A 20,902-nucleotide genomic window follows, 5' to 3' on the forward strand; every position below is an offset into this window, starting at 1 on the left:
ATCTGTCGGCCGGCTCCCCTCCCCAAGGGTTTCTTTTCAGGATTTGTTCAGGTGCAGTGTTCGCGCGGTTTGGGCTTGTCACTAAAAACCACAAACCATTTATGTCAATGCTTTGTAATCGCTTGGGACGGTGGTAAATTTTCCTTGGACGGAGGGAAGACTACAGCTCTCCTTTTGTACTTAACGTAGGTTTATCTGTTCAGGAAGCTTTTGTTGTGTTTTGTTTTTCCTTTAATGTTTCAGTGAGAAAAATTTTGCCCTATGTTGTGAGATAAACCAATGCTGAAACTTTATGATGGTGATTTGTTCCACGTTATGAATTCTGCATTTCAGACTTCTGAAATTTTTCAATACCAGCCTGAAAGTGGCAGCAGCGAGCACACGGCAAAGCACGCCAGGGGTTTTCAGGCTTTACAAAGTTGCCCTAATTATCTTTTCCCCTCTTCACCTATACTCGTTTACATTTTCTGAGCTCAACAAAGTATTAATAATATCATATTAATAAATATTATAGATGCAAATTAGAGCAGTTAGTGTTTCTTGGGTTTTTTTCTTTTTTTTCTTTTTTCTTTTTTAATAGGATATGTATCCATGCAGGAGAGGTTTTTGCTGGTCTTTGTCTTCTGTTTTACTTAATCTAGAATAATTTTAGCTACTTTCAAAATGTTTCACCAGACTTTTTTGAACTGTCTTGTTCAGGTGGCCCAGACAAATAATCTCCTCCACAGGATTGTGTCGATTTGGAAGTAGAATTGACTGCTGCTGGGGCTGGGCCCGATTGTCCTGGGGACAGTGCCAACGTGAGTATCAGTGCTGCTGGGGCTTCTAGTCACTTGTAGAAAAGGCTTGTACACACCTAGTCACGTCTTTCACGTGTTCACACATTCTTACGATGCAGGGCTTAGGCTTTTGCACGTGCAAGTCTGACTTACTTAGAAGGATGTTGTCACGTTAAAATGTGACCTGTTATTAACATTACTAAAAATGATTGCAATCAACTAAAGTAAACTTTAGTTAGGGCAATGAGAATTTGGTAATTTCTGTTTGGCTTCCACTTCATTCATGGTCTGGTCTAATGTAACGCCACAGTGTCATGTTACAAGCACTGGAGGACGAGAGTGTTTGCATCCGAGAAGGAAACCCAAATTATTGATATTTCACTTAGAAAGTCAGTGGAGAATTTCTGGTTAATATTAATGTCAAACATTCTTTCGGTAACCCCAAACTAAGGGAATAAATCTGCCTGACAGCATCCTTTTAGTGAGTCACACGTGAAGAGAAATATTTCTGAGATTCTCACTTCTATCTAGAATCTGTGATATAATTCCAGGATAACCAAGTAGATAAGTTTTCATCATTAACTACATATTCAAAGGGTATTCCATGGTGGCAGCTAGCACTGTGTAGGAGCTGAAATTGTTAGGAGTGTCACAGGGGCCTCAGCTTGTTAAAATGACGGCCTTTGATACTGGGATCACTCGCTCATGTCTTTAACAGTGCACGCATGAGTGATGTCCTTTAAGTTCTTGCAGGAGTGAACCTATAAATACTGATCTTCATTTTTTTTCATTTTGATGCAAATGTCTGCAAACTAGGTAATTTTCTGCCAGTCCATTTTTAAAGTAAAAGGAGTATTATATACTGTAAGTTACTTAGTGTGCAGGGCAGTAACTGCAGGTGGCAAATAGGCAAAAGACAGAAATAGCATTGGCAACGGAACTGTAGACTCTCAGCAAAGGTTTTGTTCAAATTTGTAAACAGTAAAACTGGCTTCTTCCTTCACAAGTGTATTAAAAGCCCAAAAGGTTTAGTAAGTATGTAAGATGACTGGTAAAAGAGATATGTAAAATACTTCTGCAACATAACATCCCTGATACTGTTTTTTGATGCAGAGTTCTTAGGTTGATATCTCTCAAGCAATACCATGAATCATTATGTTTTTTAGAGTTCTAATTGGTAACAAGTAGTCCTTTCCTTGAGGTGATTGTTTATAGAGGAGGAATCATAGAATCATAGAACGGCCTAGGTTGGAAGGGACCTTAGAGATCATCTTGTCCAACCTCCCTGCCATAGGCAGGGACGCCTCTCAACTAGATCATGATACTCAAGGCTCCATCCAAGGAGAATATGAAGTAGGTTGATGGAGGCTACTCCAGAGATGATAGAATCTGTCCTCATCTTTTATAACAGTTTTATTTGAAAAATCATTGAGCATTTAAAAGTTTAAGACCATAAAGTCTTAAGTGGCAAATATCAATTACTTATGTTGTTAAAAAGACCCCACCCCCCCACCACTGAAGAAAACACCCCCAAAAAGCAATCAAGAACAAACCCCAGACCCCCCAAAACATTAAAGGGTCTCACTGCGGCCTTATGTTGTGACCATAAATTGCAGCTCTCACTATTAGAAATTTTGATTTGGGGCTGTATTTTTATGATCTCAGGAGACAGGAATAGCATAAAGCAATACTATCAAAAGATTCATAATTCAAAGCTGAAAACAGACAAAAGTAGTAATACACAGAAAGTATTTTTTTATTTTTATTCTTTGAATTTTGAGAATAAGGTCATTCGTAGTGCCAAAATTCTCGCCTCCTTCCAGTGCATTTTAGTTCATGATTCACAGATTTGTTCTCCATGCAAGTTTCCAGGTAGTGCAGAGCTGGATTTTATGTGGTCACCTCCACTAGTTGGGACCAGACTTTCAAATGAGTGAAGTTATCACTTAGGTGTCTAAACGCATTTTTTCCCCACTTTTTTTCTCTTAGTAGGTGCCGATAATTTTTGAATCTCTGGTTCAGAAGGATCTCAGATACTTGAGTGAAGACCTTATTAGAAACTACACAGCTCCTTCTAGTTTTCAAATGGGGGTCAAACTCTTAGCAAAATAAAACAAGAAAATATGCTCCAGTTGTGGGTGGTGAAAATTCCAGTCATATCACAGAGTGGGAGATTACACTAAATAAAAGTGAATCTTTCTAGTGCTTGCAGCCAAACAGAAAATCTGTAGTCAGCTCTCCACCTTGGGAATGTGGCATTTGGTATTAGGGATTAACCTGACACAGAAGGCAGCATTCCTGGCATCAAAGGAAAACTTGAATGTTTTACTGTACAAAGGAATATCACTGAAAATTTTGCAGAAAGCCAAGTACACAATTATTTTTCCTGCTTTCTCTGTTGAGAAAGGCGAGCCTCTTTAATCCTGTCCCCTACATGAGCACCATAAATACATGTCAGACTGTCATAAAATCATTGAGCCCTGGTATCTTAGTGCTCTGTCCTCCATCCATAATCCATGCATACGGTTGTGCATGGGAACTGAACCATGTTAGCTAAACCGGCTTTTGTGAAGCGTGGCGTGGTAATTCCTTTTATGTCCCTTTGACTGACGAAGGAGCACACACAGAGCGTAATCGTGCTTACTGCTGCTTAGTAACACAAGTCAGCATAACTCAGCTGTCTTTATTGCTCTTATAAACATGTAGGATGAAGTTGAAATCAGGCTCCTCCTTTAATTTACACTCTTCCTTCAAAATGTCTTCTGTCTCCTGTTAATAAATTGCACCAATCAAGGCTTGCACGTGTAAGGAAGTGCCTGTAGGTCTGATCTGTCTGTAAACTTCCTTCCAAAGCCTGTCAGTGTCAGCTGTAACATCTCACCCAGTAGAAATTTTCTCTCTTCAGTGACATGAAATTGCCTTCCCAAATGCCCTTTCCAATTCCAGTGAATGAACTTAGGAGGTTTCTCTCCAACTGAAATAACCAGAAAATTTGAAACCTCTAAAACAGGTTGGATTGGGTTTTTTCTTTTTTTTTAATCTTTCTTGCAGGTTGTGAACACCGAAGTGAGACCCATGTTTAGGGAACTAGATCTATTTTGAGACTGATGCAAATGTAGCCACATTTTCAAAGAGTCTGAGCAAACATAATTAAATTCATTGCCAATTCTAAGTCCTTCTAAACTGAAAATCCATCCACACTTATTTAGTGGCCTAACCTAGATTTAGAAAGATGATTATATTCCATCATTAATGTAACAAAGTAGGCTGTCTGAGATTTTGATCTAGTATATGAACCAGGTTTATTAGTTAAACCTGGTGCGTAGAATGGCTAATTTGCAAGCAGCAGCAATGTTATTTAAGTACAACTCTTGGTTCATATGAAGTAATCTCATCATCAGTAGAACTGACTCTTTATAGTGATGAAGTCACAGCATTAGTACTTTTAAGTTAGATGTTAAATAACACAATTGAAATTAGTCCAAAAATCCCACGTTGTTGCCCAGCCTGCAGGATTTACTTGTCCTTCAGGAAGTACTAGTGGGAATAGTAGCTGTGAATGGCAGTAATCACACAATGAATATCTGATGTGTGTAAAAACAGGGCTGTTGTCTGGAATTTTTCTATGTTATTGTTGTGTACACAACAAAACTATAACCCAGAGCAGAAGTGAGGGTAGAGTTTCTTCTGGATTTCTTGTCTCAGAGTAGGGAGTGTTGACTTCTATGAGAGAGTATTTTTGACAGATACCAGCAATGCATTTTTAATTCATAAGTCTTTTTGCATTGTAAGTCAACTGCATCTGTGGTACTGAGTGTTTTGTCCTACCCGAGAACCTGTTCACTAGGTTTTAAAGTATACAGGGAAGACGAAGTCAGGGCATGCATCATTGCACGCGTCTTGCACAAGCACACTTTTCTGTGTGTCAGCAGAAAAAAAATGCCTTGGGAAGTTAATTCAACTTTTTTATTTTTTTTGTTTGTAATGTGTTATTCAGCATTAATGGTCATTGTTTGAAATACATGGGGGAAGAGGAGTGTTCCTGGATTCTAGCTGCTGTAGTCAGGGAGATCTGCTGAAGCCTGTCATCTTATCCTCCTAATGTGATACATCTGTGATAGCATTCCTGGGTGTTTCTCAAGGAAAGGGTACTCTGGGCCTTGTTGTCCAAGTGCTTCTGCTAAGTCAGAGGTAGCCCAAGCAGCAGGAAAGTCCTCGGAAGCGCTGTGGGTTGACCCTCACTGATAATCTCGTGTAGAGAAATCAGCTGTGAATGTACACTCACATACTGAGCTCTGGAACCTGGTTAGCCTAACAGAAAACTAAAATATGGGTTAAGAGATGCACTCATTTCATGCAGAGACTTGTGTGAAGCAGCAATGTGATGCTTTTTATTCTTTGTATGAAAGTGAAAGTTCTTCCCTCCAGTTTTCAACAGGCCATGCTAGGGGTTATCTGAAAAATAGTTCTTTGTAGATGGTTTTGCCACTAATCCATCCTAGTTCCCTGAAAGTTATTCCTAGAACTAATGGCCTGCTTGCCTTGCTTTTAGCTGGCTGACAAATATCTCTGTAGTTCTTTCAAAAGCTGTAAAAATGGTTTCCACATGCACGTGTCTTTCATGGACAAAATACACCTGCTTTGTACTTGGCTGCATGTCTATTTGTAATTGATTTGTATGCTAGTTATGTGTAGTCAAGGTACCCTATAGATGTAGACTGCCTTTTGTTTCCAAATCTCAGCTGCAGTTTAACAGCCAAAAACTGTAGAAAGAGATAGTAATTTAACATAGATTTGAAAGATTAGGCAAGATTTTTTTAAAGAAAAGTGATATAGAACAGTGTGAATTCCCATTCTGGATTACAGTTTGGACAACTCCTTTGCTAGAGGTGATGGCAAAAATTGTTCCTTCTGCTCTATTCACGTACATAAAAAATAGGAGGTTGGGTCTGCAGCTTCTATGAAAGGATGCAGAACTACTGTAAGATCCTCTCTTGGCATGAGTCTGTGTGACTGTTGGAGTCAGCAGAGCGTACTCTCGTGGTGGACAGAAAGTTTGACCTACAGAAGATGATTGACGGGAATAAAATCCCACTGAACCTGTATTTTAGAGGTAGTGATGTTCTTTAATTACTCCATTCATTTCAGTGTTGAATTCTCCTTAACGGATAATGAAGTCTGTAGCCTGTCATGGGAAGCAATTGTGAAGATGAATGTGCTCTTTCAGAGCATCCGTCTGTTGTAACTCCATTTGGTTACCTCCTGTGCTGAGGTTTGAGTGTTCTACCTAGGGAGCAAAACCAGAATAGATCAGCAAAGTTGTTTCCCACCACCTTACACTAAAACCACAGCAACTGGCTTAAAAGCCTAGGGACAGAGCAAGCAAGAAAGTAGAAGAGCCTATTAGTAAAAGCATAGGTCAAGCCATCAGTTTACGCCTCCCCTTAGCGCTGCATCATTAAAAAATGACAATTGAGGGCTGTCAGGTTAGTGTTTAGATTTAGCCAAACCCAGCAGAAAGCATCTTGTTTCAGGAGGTTCTTCGGAGGACCTGCAAGAGAGAGGGAGGAGTTTGTAGAAGCTGCTCTAGCGGATGCAGGCATATCCACGTGCTTTGCTGGGAACGGTGCATGCTGCTGCCTTCTTACAACGAAACTTCAGAGTGCCTTTGCTGCTGCTGCTCCTCTCCTAATGAGCTTTACTGCTGTGTAACAGCACTGCGCAACCTATTCACAGAGGTGCAAGGTGGTGGGAGGGGGAGGAAGAGGTGGCCGTGCTCTCATTGATGTTTAGAAGGAGCTTTTGTATAACCAATGGCGATGTTGATAAGTGTTTACCCACACGAGTCATCTCATCCATCAATGGGAGAAGAGGCCGTGAGCTGCATAGGACTTCTGTTGCTGGCACGTACCAATGCTTTCAGTGGAAATGGCAATTCTGTATAGTCTAAGATGTACAAATATAAACCCAAGATTTGGTCAATAGTGAGCTGTGAAAATACCGGCTTCCAGGAGGCTGACCCACTTGTAGAAACCTCCTTAAAATCATTAAGGGTTTTGTTACTTAATTTGTGGTTTCAAGAATGCAGACTATATTAATGTTTCTTGTTGACAAAGTTCATCTAATATTGATAGGCAACATGTCTGCTTCTTACAAAATTACCAGTGGTTTTGTGTATCCCTGGTGCTTTTAAAAAAAACAACAACGCACCATTTTATACAGAATTGCAATACCGCTTTAATACTGCTATGCAAGAAAAAATGAGGTTTTGCTATTTTTATTCAGTTGTTTTCTTATTAGTTTTAGATTTTTTTTTTCATTTTAGCTTTATGCTTTTAAAACAGTTACGACTTTACTATGTTAAAGATACAGTATCCTTTTCCATTCCCCCACTACAGCCCTCCTGCACTCTATGTGTGGAATCACAGTTTTGCAGTCCATTTTTTTCCTGAGGAAAACTCAACCATAACATGATTTGACCATTTAAGACAGTAGTATGTTCATATTTGGACCTTCTCTGAAAGCCCAACAACAACTTAGGGAGCCACTGTCGACTGTGACAACTGACAAAGGACTTTCTGGTTAAATCTAATTTAATCAATACAAGTTGCAATTATAGCGAACTCGTAAATGTTAGTCACATACTACATAAAATACAAAGAGCTGCTGTTGCTTGAGTCTCAGTCTTTTATAATAAGGCTATGTAGCCTAACAAGCTGTGCTGCTAGCATTAATGTTACTGGCAAATAAATGGATTTAAAATAAGCCTGAAACATAAATCTATGTTTCTGTCTCATTTAACTGTTGTAGCGTATCTAGTTTCATATGGTAGTAAGACCTAAAAAGGTCTCTAAGCATTAGTTTTAATTTAAATGACATTCAAAATTTAAACATTATAAAAATGACAAGTAAATTTATATGCCAGCATGTTTATTAGTTGCAGATGTTCAGGTACTTATAAATGGGTGTAATTTTAGTTACACTCAAATTAGCATCCACGTGCTGAACCCTTTATGTTTGCTTTATGGCAACGCAGCATTGAAATACGTACAAGGATACTGTCTCTTTAAGAAAAGCATTTTTGTTCTGTTAATGGAAACATTGAACCTGAACCGTGAAACAAGAGAATTTTTACAACTAGGTACCATAAAAACCATGACAAAGTGTAGCTCCTTAGTTGCTTGAATAAGAATAGCATTACGTCATTATATATAATTACTCTTATGTATCAGAATGTGTTTGTTAAATCTCATAATGAAATACTGATGTAAAGTATTTCCATTTTTAAATGTGTACCAGAATTTTTTTTTTATTTCAGAAAAACTCTGAATGTTGAATGTGTGTAAGACTCCAGGGATGTAACAAGTTGATAAAAACCCCAGCCAAGTCCATCCTCCTTACAGGAAAAAAAAAAAAGCAAAAAAAAGCTGGAATTTCTTTTTTTTGGATATTTGTTTTGCAGCTTTCTACGTCTTAAGGCAGAGAATAGCCAGCCTAAGGTGCCAGCCCAAAGGTTAGCTGAACATATTTCTTGAAATAATTTTGGCAAGGTTATGACTTAGAGTTATGGCCTCTAAGTGCTAAGTTCACATGAAAGCTATAATATGTAACAAGAAGATGTAGATGTTATTTTATTATTTTTTTTTAAACATTTGATTTGGAAAAGATGAAGGGGGAAGGAAATTAACAGGGCCATTTTATTTCAGTCACTTATTCGATGAGATGCTTGTTTTCAAAACTATTGCACTTTTTTCTTTTCACTCTTTTTCTTTATTTTACCCGGAAGCCCCAGGCAATGTTTTTTTCCTTCCTGCGAATTGCTTATACTCCCAGCATCATATTTACAAGCTGTCGGACTTTGGAGGCCTAATTTGCTTTTCAACTGTATTGAAATCTGGAAGGTTATTTGGGGGTTATTTTGGTTGATTTTGGGGTACCTGAAGCACTCGCTGCTCCCCATTGCCTGCTTCACACCTCCACCACAGGTCAGCCTTCCCACAACGGGGAAAATTTACAGCCCCTGTTCTCCAGGCACGCACAACCTGGTGAGTTAGACCAAAGTGAAATCAACGCTCGTTTGCATTTTTACCCAGGGCTGTAGTCTGCGGCTGCTTAGGAACTGGGAGGTCTTTACTTACCCCTGTGGTGGGAGGACCGGTCTGTGGAAGGAGGAGCGAAGCAATCAGCTCTTCACCCGTCCCTGAGAGTCAGCTTTGTTACGGCGATAGAGAAGTTACTCTGCTGAAGCCAGTGCGTCTTATGTTCTAATCAGTGGGTTGAGCGGGGTGCTGACAACAAGGACCAACACCGAGGTCGCGGGTTCGATTCCTGCTCGGTCCCCATGTGTTGCCTGGTCTAGTCGAGAGGTGGTGTCCCTGCCCATGACAGGGAGGTTGGACTAGATGATCTCTAAGGTCCCGTCCAGCCATTCTATGATTCTATGAAAATAGCAGTAGGGCCCAGTTTGTCTTCTGCCACCACACTGAGACACTCCTGCTAGCCAGCTCCTGCCTGCTGGAATTTGGTGGGCACACACAAAGGTTCAGGTGGCCAACTGTCACGAGCCACTTGAAATGCAAAGATGAGAATCACAGAATGGCCTAGGCTGGAAGGGACCTTAGAGATCATTTAATCCAACCTCCCTGTCATGGGCAGGGACGCCACCTCTTGACTAGACCAGGCAACACATGGGGACCGAGCGGGAATCGAACCTGCGACCTCGCTGTTGTCATTGTTGTCAGCACCGTGTTCAATGATATGCTTTTTTGCTTTTTCTAATTTTGTGTTTTGTTAGATCAAATTTTCACTCATTTTGAAAAAGAGTATTTAGGTGCATAAGCATTGGAGTAACTTTCACTGAGCTCATTAAATCCTACCAATTCCTGTTGGCCATGCTTAAGTTATGCACGCTTTTAAGTGCTGTTTTGAATAGCAAGGTGTTTGTGAACCAGGGTCTGGATCTGTCTCTGCCATTTAAGAAACACATTTGGCAGCAGTCAGAGCCAAGCAAAGAATTTCCTGCAATGAATTGCCCACGCTGGTTGCAGTTTATCATTTTAATGTGCTGTTACCAGAATCATGTGTGCGAACTGAGCAACTGATTTACCCGGGCAAGTGTAGTAGTTGTGCATGAAAAATTAGGTTCTGCTTACTTAATGGAACTGTATGTTTTAGACGGAAGCTTAAGCATGCATTTTGGTAACATTTGTTACCACAAATGTTAGAAGTAAGTGCAAGTAATTTGTGAATGAAATATTCAGGCATTGGATATTACCATTTTATCTAATGACATAATCAATCTCTAGTTAGAGGAGTTGGCCAAAGACATATATCATCTTTAAAAAAACAGAGTAAGGAATGTTTTGCAAATGAAATTATCTGAAAATTAAAACGCAGTTGCCCTAGTCAGACTTATTAAGCTCTGTAGAGATTTATGTTATGACTGCTAGTATGCTTATTTAGGAAGCAAAGTTATTTTTTCAGAAGTAATTTTGTAATGTGAGTTATGGGTATGACATGTTTTTACCACCTACTGGTAACTGTGTGGTAGCTTAAGCTTTATGCATTCGCCTGAATTTGTATGTAGTTGAACAGAACAAAAATGAAATATGTAACTCTAAAAGACCTACAGAGATTCATGTTACAAATTAGCTCATGCCTTGGGGATCCTTAATTCAAATTACTGTGAATAAGGCAGATTTATTTTTCCCGAGCGCCTCTTTATGCAATTGCATAATTTGCAAAGAATTGCAAAAAGCAAATAGAAAGAGAGAGACATGAGCTGCAGCTGGCTCTGAGGAAGAGAAGTGTGGAGCTTGAGATTGTGGTCTGTTAGCACCACAGGAAAACAGGAGCCAGTTTTAGGAGAAGGCGGCACTAGGGGAACTGTAAGTAGCAGTCTTAAGACTGGAAGTCAGTTCTGCACTGAGCAGTGTAAAAGAATCCAGTAAAGGTTTGTGAATAGACTCCAGTAAAGGTTTGTGAATAGACTCCAGTAAAGGTTCATGAAGCTGAAGAGTACGTAATCATCTCTGGGCTGATGCACAGATTATTAGTGTTTGGGGATTTTAAGGAGCCAGGGTTTAGCGTCAGAATAAATAAGGGGCTACGTGTTATTTGGGGAGAGAGGGCAGAAGCAAGGCCTTTCAGACAGATGGCCGGCATAGTTTGTTTCAGATGCAGGTGTTCTTAGGCATATTTTTACACTTCAGAAGGGTGAAAATAGAAGTTCAAGTGCAGGTTGGACATCTGCAGTCTGATATTTTGAGGCAGATTTGGGTGGAGGGGTACAGAAAGAGCAATTAAAGACTTTGAGGGCAATTTATGTCAATGAAACCCTCTTTTGGGAATTCATGCAAGAAAGAAAATGTAAGGAATAAGAAATAACTATTAAGGAATAGAAATTAAGAGGCAAAACAAACAAACAAAAAAGACTGTAAGAATTATACACAGAGTTATACTCAAGGCTGTTTTGCTGAAAAAGTGCAGCTAGGAATGTTGGAAAACCAAAGAAGAGTTAAATCAATAAAGATACTCCACTAAGAAAGCTCAGGGATATCCATTGTTGGCCACAAATGAAAAGGAGGAGTTAAGCAAGTAGGAACCACGTAGTGCAACCATCTGGCTGGGACTCCATCAGACAGTGTTTGGTGATCAAGAAATAAATTATTAATTTTAAAATTATAGATGAGAAGGAATAGAGAGGACAGTATGTGGTAGTCACTCATGCCCTCAAAAGGTGGGCAGTTAGTGCAGAGGAACTGACAAAACCTCAGTGGCACTTCCAAAGCAGTTCTGCAGGGAGAACATACAGATGGAATTTAGAGCCCCATACATTATCGACCCATAATGAATTGATTGAATACAGTTTTCATTTATGGTATTTATGCCACAATTAAAAAGTAATAATTAAGAATCTTTGAGTCGTACTCAGACACCGCCAGCAGCTAGTAGTGACTGGAAAGATTGGTGGCTTCTGGCTTTTACACAAGCATAACGTGTGCTTAATAGCACATACATTTCCCATTCGGTCCCCATGTGTTGCCTGATCTAGTTGAGAGGCGTCCCTGCCCATGGCAGGGAGGTTGGACTAGATGATCTCTAAGGTCCCTTCCAGCCTAGGCCATTCTATGATTCTATGATTCACCAGAAATTCTTTCTTCCCTCACCCAACCCTAAACCCAAACCACTCATTCATGTTTCCATTCTTTATGTTATTTTTACAGGAAGTTTAATTTGTCTCCAAGTTTAAGTGAGACATAAAATGTGGTGTTTATAATCTTATTTTGGAGGAAAAGGTAGTTCTTACCAACCTTTAAAATAGATGCTCTTTTAGATTTATGGCCAAATAAAAGGCTTTAGGATACTTCCTTGACTCCTTGAAGTTGGTGGGAATCAAAACAGAGCAAGTCTTCACATCTGCCTCCCCAAAAGAATTTAAAATTATCAGACTGAAATAAATAATCATGAGACCAGTGTTTATTTGATAATACATCTTGAATTAATTGGGCAACAAGATGAAATGGAAGATTTAGTTGCAGTTTATTCTATGGCCTAGGTAAATAAGCAGCAGCTGACTAAAGATGAAAATAGCTGTGGTTAGGATGTCTTTCTATCTCAGGCTCGCAATACTACCCAATGGGAGTGCCGGTTTAAATGCTTACAGAGGTGAATCCGTGGAGAAATGGCAGGTCTTTGTTCTTGATTCAACAATAAATTGTCAATCTTGTTTTTAGTGGCACCTGCCTATACAAGTGCACTGTCAAATTTGTTTAAAACAGTTACTATTATAAAGAACAAAGATTTTCTTTCTGTTTTGGCAACCTTTTCAGACTCTTTTTTTCTGGACTTCATTGCCCAAAGTGTGTAAGAGAAAAATTTTCTCAGTCTAGTGTAACTCTCCGCTCTCTACGTTTCCTTCTTGCCTAGTAGGGAAGTAAGTGTTATGTAGTAGACGGAAGTCCATGGATGTGGCTTATTGTCAATGTGAGTTAGTCAGAGGGAAATGATGTTCTATTGGTTGTTGTGGTCAGTTGTGGGGGAATTTTTTAATTGCCAAGGTGCAAAGAGTATTAGTTGGGAGTCTTTTCTTCCCACTACCCATGAGTCTAACTGCGTTAAAAGAATGGATAAACTCCACGTGTTTGTGTGTGAACAGAGCAACTGAAATACTGTTCTGTTGGAATTTGCAAGGAAGGGAGTGGAAAATTCAAAGAGAATAAAACAGTGACATCAGCGTACATAGTGTGTGCCTAGACTCATACCAAACAGCTGAAAGAATTGCCTGCTATTAAAAGAAATGCTGAAAGTCAGTCTCAAGCTTATTTTTATACCTGGATCTCGTTGTTGTCCATGTTCAAACAGCACCCTTCTAGAGTCAGCGAGCGTATCTGCTCTAGAGAAAGGAGTATTTGCAGATGGCTTAGCTGGAGGCAGCCCACCTCTCTGGGCCTGGTGATGCTGGTAGAGGTCAGTGGGAAGGGCACGTAGGTGTCCCTGTTGGAATCCCTGCCAGGTGTGCACACTTGCCCGAACAAGCTTCTTAAGTCGTGAGCACTGTGCAAAGCGCCAGTCAAGCTAATGGGAGGATACACAGGTTGCTTGGTGAGGGCGGCTTGATTCCTGATGGGAAGCAGTGTAGGATTTATGTGTGGTGTTGGCTGAGCTACAGATGTTGGTAAGCTTACTGCAGAGCGCTTTCCTCTATAGAAATGTTTCAGTTGTAACGTTGTGTGGCATTTCAGCAGCTATGTGTAAGTTGCATAACGTAGGTAGTCAAAGTACACAGAATGTACTCTAATAAGTAGGATTTCTTAAAGTACAGTGTTTGGTAGCACATGTAGATTTCCAAATACCTGTTTCATGTACAAAGAAAGCATTTTATGATGGCTTTGATTTTATGGATAGTGGCTTGATAATCATTAGAGAACTTTGTCTGTGGTAGTAGAGATATTTGAGCTGTAGATTGCTGATGGGCTGAGATCTCCTTTAAGCGAGATTTTTAAAAGCACAAGGGAGAACTATCTGTCATGTGGTTTAAGTGCATTTCTTAAGTAGATTTTGAGACTAGAAGGTACACTAGATCAGGAGTTACCCCCCTATATGTCATACAAGACATTAAATTCTGCGTAGTTTGAAGCTCAGTTTGTTGAGATGTACTGGACTAGATGATCTCTTGAAGATACCACAGATCCAACTGCTTGATTTAATAACAAGGCCTATGCTAAGTATTTAATATCTGTATCTTACATGTTTAATATCTGTAGACACTTGTATATAATTTATTTTAAACAAAAGCTAATACATATTTTTTTCTGTAGTAACCTAGTCAGTTAACAGGGAATTAAGCAAAATTCTGATTCCTAACAAAAACATATTTGACCTTCTAAATTAGAGGAACACTTCTAGATGAAACAAAAATATTTATTTCATTACTGAATTTTATAAAGCTTTTTGTTTCTCAAGTGTGAGATCTTTTTTTCCTGTATCTGAGCTGCTGCTAATTTACAGTCTATGCAATTGAAGGTGCAACCAAGACTTTAAAAAAGTCAGCTAAACTAAAGTTGCCACAGGTTCAGCTACTGAACTGTAACACTTCACACCAAGCTGATCTCAGGGTGCTTTGTGTTTTTTAGAGTAACTATTACCTAGCCTGTATCTCCACTCCACAATATGGACTGTCTCTGAAGTGCAGTTGAAATTTCATGGAAGCTTTCAAAAACATACTTAGAGTAATTTCTGTTTCTCTGCTGTAGTTTAGATCAAATCTTTTTCCCCAGTGACTTCAAAGTCATGAAGTTGATCTTCAGAGAGTTGGTTTTGCTGCCATCACCTCTAATTAGACTTAGGTTTGTGATGTCAGGAAGATAAGCTGGATGTCTAAATGGGCTTTTACACCAAAAAGATCTATTTTTGTGGTTATGACTGCTGCTAAAAAAGCAGTAATTGTTCCCATGTGCGATGTTCTATGAGATTTTCATGATGTACCAGTTGCTCTTCAGTCAGATCTGTCCATTACCTAAGAGCATACTTTTTGAGAAGTACCTGTTAGTAGTCTAAACAGCCCCTCTCCCTAATGCTTTAATTGACAGGTGTTTCTGAATCTGAATCCCATTTCGGTGTTTCTGGACAGTGTTTAATGGGGAAAAAAATCTTGTGTTAACTAGAAACATCCTTCTCTGTTGACATTAAAGATATTCCTTAAGACAGTTTTCAGAAAGAGGCTGTACCATTATGTTAGGAAGATCTGTCAAGAGCAGTCCTGTAGATTTAAACGAAGATTTTATGTTCTCGGGGAATATTATGGTTCATATATATATATATATGTATTTAAACCAAAAAAAATGCCCTAATAATAAGGAGCAAATGCAGTCCTAAAACTGGAGCAAACTCGTTCTACACTAGCATTGCCTCTATGGATGCATTTGTGGGAATTGCTGATTTTGGATTCTTTAAGTCTTATAGAAAAGATTGTGTCTGTTTGTGTCTGTTTTAATTTCATTTAATTCAACCCTGTTGAACAGCTTGGCTAGGATGCAAGCTACATTTTTGAATGCCTTCTGACAGATTTCTTTTAAATTACATCCTTAATACATCCAGTTTTATGATACAACCTGTTGTCAGATTAATTAATATTACAGCTGGACCTAGTTAGTTACTTTGCAAATGCCAAACGATACTGTTTAGAAAACAGACTTAAAGCCAGGATAAGTTTGTAAATCCTGATTTACAGGGTATTCAAGTTATGCCACCCTCTGATTTCTGTCTAATTTGTCTCCATCTTGCTTAAGCAGTAAGTTCACCAGAATTTTGCATCTGCATTTTGTCATATAATGACAAACGACATTTTCAAGCATATAAATACTTTCCTTTTCCAGTAGGTCAAAACAGCATGTTTAGTAATGGAAATAAATTTCTAGTAAGAATGACTTGGACATGTTGTTTAAAATTTTCAGTTGTAAAAATGTTTCCAGAGTTATGCAGCATTCGTTGTGCTCTGAAAATACTCCTGCTTAGCTAATCCTACATCAGTAGAAATGCATTTGTGCATTGTTATATTTATTCAAAAGAAATGCTTGCGTTATTATTGAAATTTTAAAGTTTGTTTCATGAATTTGATTGGTGTTATATTGAGAGAAGTACCAAAAAAATGGCTTCCTAAGTATTATTTCTTGGAGTTCTGTATTTATTCTCCATTTGGGGAAATTGTCCAGTCAATTTGACTCTGGAAGCAGAATAGACCATAATTTAACATTCTGAGACCACACCTCTACAGCAGGTTGGGGAATAAACGCTTGAGAAGTTCTGAGTGGAAGTGACTTGGGTGTAAAGTGGTAAAGCAGCATATTGCAGTCAGTGTTGCTTTTGCTTTTACCCAGTCCTCCAAAATAATAAAAAAACCCAAACCAAACATAAAAAAGTAATTCACATGTCACAATCTGAACACCCAAAAGGAAGAGGCAAAACGTTTCTTAGTAAGGGGGTAAAGAGTGTTGCCCAGTAATCGTAGCTGAAAACAGTGAAAGCTGGATCTGTGCTACCACTGAAAAGTGACTGAGCTGTGGCTTTGTTTTTATTTCGCCTGTGACACTGATGTGCACATTTTCTATGTATATTGGACTGTATTCCAGGTTTACCAAACTTAATGTCGTGAATCATCGTGCATACACACGTAGAGCAAGTGAAGGCGCAGCGCCTGCTTGCTGATGAGGTGTTAAAGGGGCTTAATATCTCAGAAACAGCGCAAGGTAGTGTTGCACAAAACCAGCCTGCTCACTCTTCCCGCATGTATTGGGGTAGTGGTTATTTTTTGCAAGTGCACCTGGTGTTTGAACAGTTGAAGCCTGTAACGAAGGGTACTATTTGTTGCCATTTGTTTCAAAATAAAGCGCTGTCGGCTGTGACTGGAGTGGAAAAATAAGGAGTATTCCTCTATTTGCAGCCATATGCCAGCCGGGATGCAAACACGGTGAATGCGTTGGGCCAAACAAGTGTAAGTGCCACCCGGGATACACTGGAAAAACCTGCAACCAAGGTAAGAAAGTGAAGTCCAAGAAAGAATTTCTTCTTAAAATCACAGAGGTGGTGTTGACCCCTCTCCCCTCAAATGCCATGTGTGTTGCCTGGATTTGTAGGGTAATGAACTCATATACTGGTTCTGTTTCTGCTGTAGCCATTCTGATATTGGGGATGACGTTCGAAGAGAGAATGACATCTGCAGTGAGATGATGCTGCAATCAGAAAAACTGCTTTCATTAAGATGAAATCAGTGAGGTGAATGTAGATTATGTATTGACATGCTCTCCTGAATCTGAATCAGATTATTTAAATCTTGCGGTCAGGATTGTTTTTTCATAAAGTCACAATTTTCAGGTTTGGATAGCGAGATAATACTTGTTTAATAAAAAAATAAAATAAAATTAATGCATTCTCATTTTTTGTGTTTGTAATCCCGAACTAGCTACGTAACAATAAACTATTGTGCATTCTTAAGGGTTGGAAACATGAAGTGTTGTCTTGCTGAATTTTCAATATAGTTTCACTGTGTATTTTTTTGCAAAAACCATCTCCAAAACATGTATAAAAATCATAGAGTCTAAAACAAAATTGTAATACATGATTTATTAGATTTCAATGCCTAAGACATACAAAGATACCTCAGTAAGACCGTTCTCTTTTCAAGTTGTTTCAGCCTACAGAAAAAATGCATACACATTCTGAAAGTGCTAGGAGGTCTGGTTGAAAAGTGTGACATTTAGAGCTATGTTCTTCAAAAATGTACTGTGATGTTTGCTAAACTTTTTTTGGCATGTTGATTTTAGGGTGAATTATTTTCTTAAAAATAGATACATCTTTATTTTCAGATTTACTAATCATTCCCAGAGTGATGTGGAAATGAATGTTGTGGTTTTGAGTTTTAAGTTTCATTTATTCTATCATCTCTCAGATTATCCCATCTCCTTTTCCCTTTACTCTGGAATGGCATTTTAAAGAATGGATGGTTATGATTTTATTATTCTACCCCTGTTTTGGTCAGTCTGGAACTTTTTTAGAAAACAGTTCAGTGAACTAAATGGTTGTTACAGGTGTGTGTAACAGTTTTTATATGTGCTAATTAACTATATCGAAAGTGTAGTGTGCAAATTACTGGAGGCTGCAGTCTTGAACTATTCACTTTCCACTAAATGCTTAAGAAGAAAAAGAATGTGGTGACAAGTGATTGAAGGAAGCCTTTTAAGCAGTATTAGTGAAATAATCTTGCATGGTGTTGGTGGCCGAGTCGCCGCAGCAGATGTGTGTGAGGTTTCTGAGATGCCTGCTCACCATGATACAGGTGACCACAGCCTGTATCTCTTCTGTCGCATGGTGAGACCCCTGGGCTGTTCCTGGCATCAAGGTTATGAGTTCTTGCCATGTGCTGATTACATGTTAGGATAAGACCTGAAAGGGCATGAGGGACGCGGAATCTGCTTTTGCTGGGAGGAAATGCAAACCGCGTAGGATAAGTGTGACCTGTGTTGTTATACTTTATTAGAGCTCCTGTCCAGTCCGTGGGCCATTTTTCTGTTCTAGAATAATAATTACTAATAACAGAAAGTATGGTCTTGGGAGAAGGAACGATGGGAGTTCCCCTGCAGAGATGGAAGTCTTCCTGGGATGTGTGAATGGTGCTGGGCTGTAAAGTATGCTCAGGTTCTTGGTGAACGGTATTCTTTGAGCATAAGCACTGCTGAGCAGGATGTACCTCCCAGCTGTGTATGGGCCACATGGATCAAGCCGTATTCCAAGCACCAATCCAAGAGATGAACCCAGCCTCACAGCAGAACTGTGCAGCCCTGACTGCATGATGATGCCTGGATGGTTGTCCTTTCCAGTGGTGCCGCAGCTGTTGTAGTGATCTAGATCTCGCTTTCGGTCACCCAGAACTCAGTACTAGTTGGTACTTCCTTTTTTATGTTTCTATCATCAGCAATTAAAGTGCAGTGACTTTGGACAAGAGCTAACCATGTGCTCTACCCAAAGAGTTCAAAACTCTTGAGCGGCTTTAGTGTTTCCCTTACAGCTTTTTGATCTCATGTTTGCACCTGTAACCAGTTAAGAAAAAAAGCTGAGCAACTTGAAACAAAATACCCTGTGCCAGCTCTCTAATTTTACAGTGATAATAATGGAACTAATATTTCTTTCAAAATATGTTTGTCAGAAAATTGATACCTGCTCTTCAGTAAGACCTGTTTCCACAGACACATATGAATAGTTGAAAACTTTTGCTAGCAATCTGAAGCATATGGAGATTAACTTCATATGGCTAGGAAAGATTGTCTTCATGTGAAGAATGTAAGGCCTTTTCTCTGTAACTTACTGTCCTCTTACTCTACTTGTTCCAGAAACATGGTGCAAAGTTTGCTACTTTCTCTTTTTGTAGTGTAGTTGTTGTCAGCACTTGATATATAAATTTTTTAATACTTTTTTTTTTAATGATGAAGTAATGCATATTACAAAGGTCTGGTAATTTCATTTTTCTTATGCCTTCTTCCTGTCCTGTGAAGATGAGCAACTGTATACAAGTCTACCTGGTCAGCACAGCGAAGCACTTCTATTCCACCCCCTGGCCCATCACACGAGAAATACAGCATGAAGGGGTGAGGTGGTCCTGTATTTCAGGCAGTGTGCTCCTTCTCCCTGCACGGCTTGAAACAGTACTACAATTTCTTGCAAAGGGGTTGGAGGCTAACAGACTGATGGCTGTGGTGCAAAAGCTGAACCTGCAGTGTCATTAGCATGCAGAGCAATGGTATTTCCTTCATGCTGCGTGCCTGTGTTCTGAAAAGGCTTAACTGTCCACCAAGCTCACAGTTGTAACTTACTTTTTTTTCTTTCCTCTGCTTTTTATTTATTTCTGAGTTCCTGTGTAAAGTGAGAACGAAGCTGTTTATCAGGCCAGATAAAGACAAAACTGTGATTTACAGAAAGCTGGAAGTTGAAGAAAATGAGGGTTGTTAACTTCTGCATTTGGCAGCCGTTGATTAATCAGACAAAGTGATGTGAACAAAACTCTCCCAGAGAGATACAAATCTTCTGTCATAAGTCTGATACGGTAGTGTGATGATAGTTCCTGGAAATGAAAGCTGATCTACTGTTTATAGTATGGTGATAACAGTTTGATTTTTCACTTGGTTTCTGATCCCTGCTTTTTACATTTTCAAAGTCTGAGTAAATTTGATATTGAATATTTGACCTCTGTGTTGCCTGATCCAAGTTAGCTAATAAGCAGAAAAAGGCAGAAAAGGTCTGACTGCTGGAGTCTTCTGCAGCAGCTAATTAAAGAAAATAGCAGAGTGCATTGCATCTTCCTAGGAATAAGTGCCCCATTGTTAAGCGTGCGCTGAAGTCGGTCATTATCCGAGGTCCCGTGTGGTGCCACACAGGAGTCAGGGAAGTCACATCCAGTTTTCCCAGCATTGCACTCCTGTCTTTTCCCTCCCTTCTCATTTTCAATTAATTTCTTTAAAAGTAAAATACTTGCAATCAGCAGCCTGTCTTCTATTATAGACCTGCTTTCCGTAGTCCCCAAAACAGTCAGTCTGCTTTTATGTACAGAACTCTTTTGTGTTATTCTGAAATTAAGAATGCTGGTTTTGCACTGACTGTACAGGCAGCATGGGAGTTAAAGTGGCTGAACAATGGAATTCACAAGTGCACGACAGTGAGGAGTGGACATTCCCACAAAGAAATTAAAGGGATTTCTTAAACATTTTAACAGGCTTTGGCTTCCAGTGTGAGATTACAAGTATCTAAAAGAAATTGTATTTTATTAAAATGAAAAATCATGTAAAAGTGTTATTTTTATTACCCTTTGAGTTTATGCATTTTAGTTCTCAATTTTTTTTAGAGGAAACTTCAGCTGTTTTCTTATTTCTTCTTCTGATGCATAGACATTTATACTGAGATGTCTTTATAGATGTTGCTTGAAATACACAATTGATAAGTAACCAGTATTTATTCAAGAGGTATGTTGTGATGGCTGATGTTTTGACTGCTAACATTAGCCTGAACCTGTTCCAGAGAAAATAGAGCTTGCTTAAGGAACAAGAAACACACAGACAGAGTATATAAATAGCAGGAAT

The 20,902-nt window shown here is 39.1% G+C and overlaps 1 protein-coding gene across 1 annotated transcript in view; it reads left to right on the forward strand.

Moving 5' to 3' along the window:
• Positions 1-699: 699 nt before the first annotated feature.
• The window catches only part of LOC104275511 (nephronectin-like), a gene marked incomplete at both ends in the record, with an annotated part of 33,137 nt that continues 12,934 nt past the window's right edge, over positions 700-20,902 (forward strand). The window contains 3 exons of the mRNA XM_009871484.1: positions 700-800; positions 8,242-8,292; positions 16,720-16,812. Coding sequence (XP_009869786.1) covers positions 700-800; positions 8,242-8,292; positions 16,720-16,812 — 245 coding nt within the window. The remainder of the gene's footprint in view (positions 801-8,241; positions 8,293-16,719; positions 16,813-20,902) is intronic.

Source organism: Apaloderma vittatum, unplaced genomic scaffold (assembly GCF_000703405.1).
Source record: "Apaloderma vittatum isolate BGI_N311 unplaced genomic scaffold, ASM70340v1 scaffold26566, whole genome shotgun sequence".
In the NCBI taxonomy this organism is placed as follows: Eukaryota; Metazoa; Chordata; class Aves; order Trogoniformes; family Trogonidae; genus Apaloderma; species Apaloderma vittatum.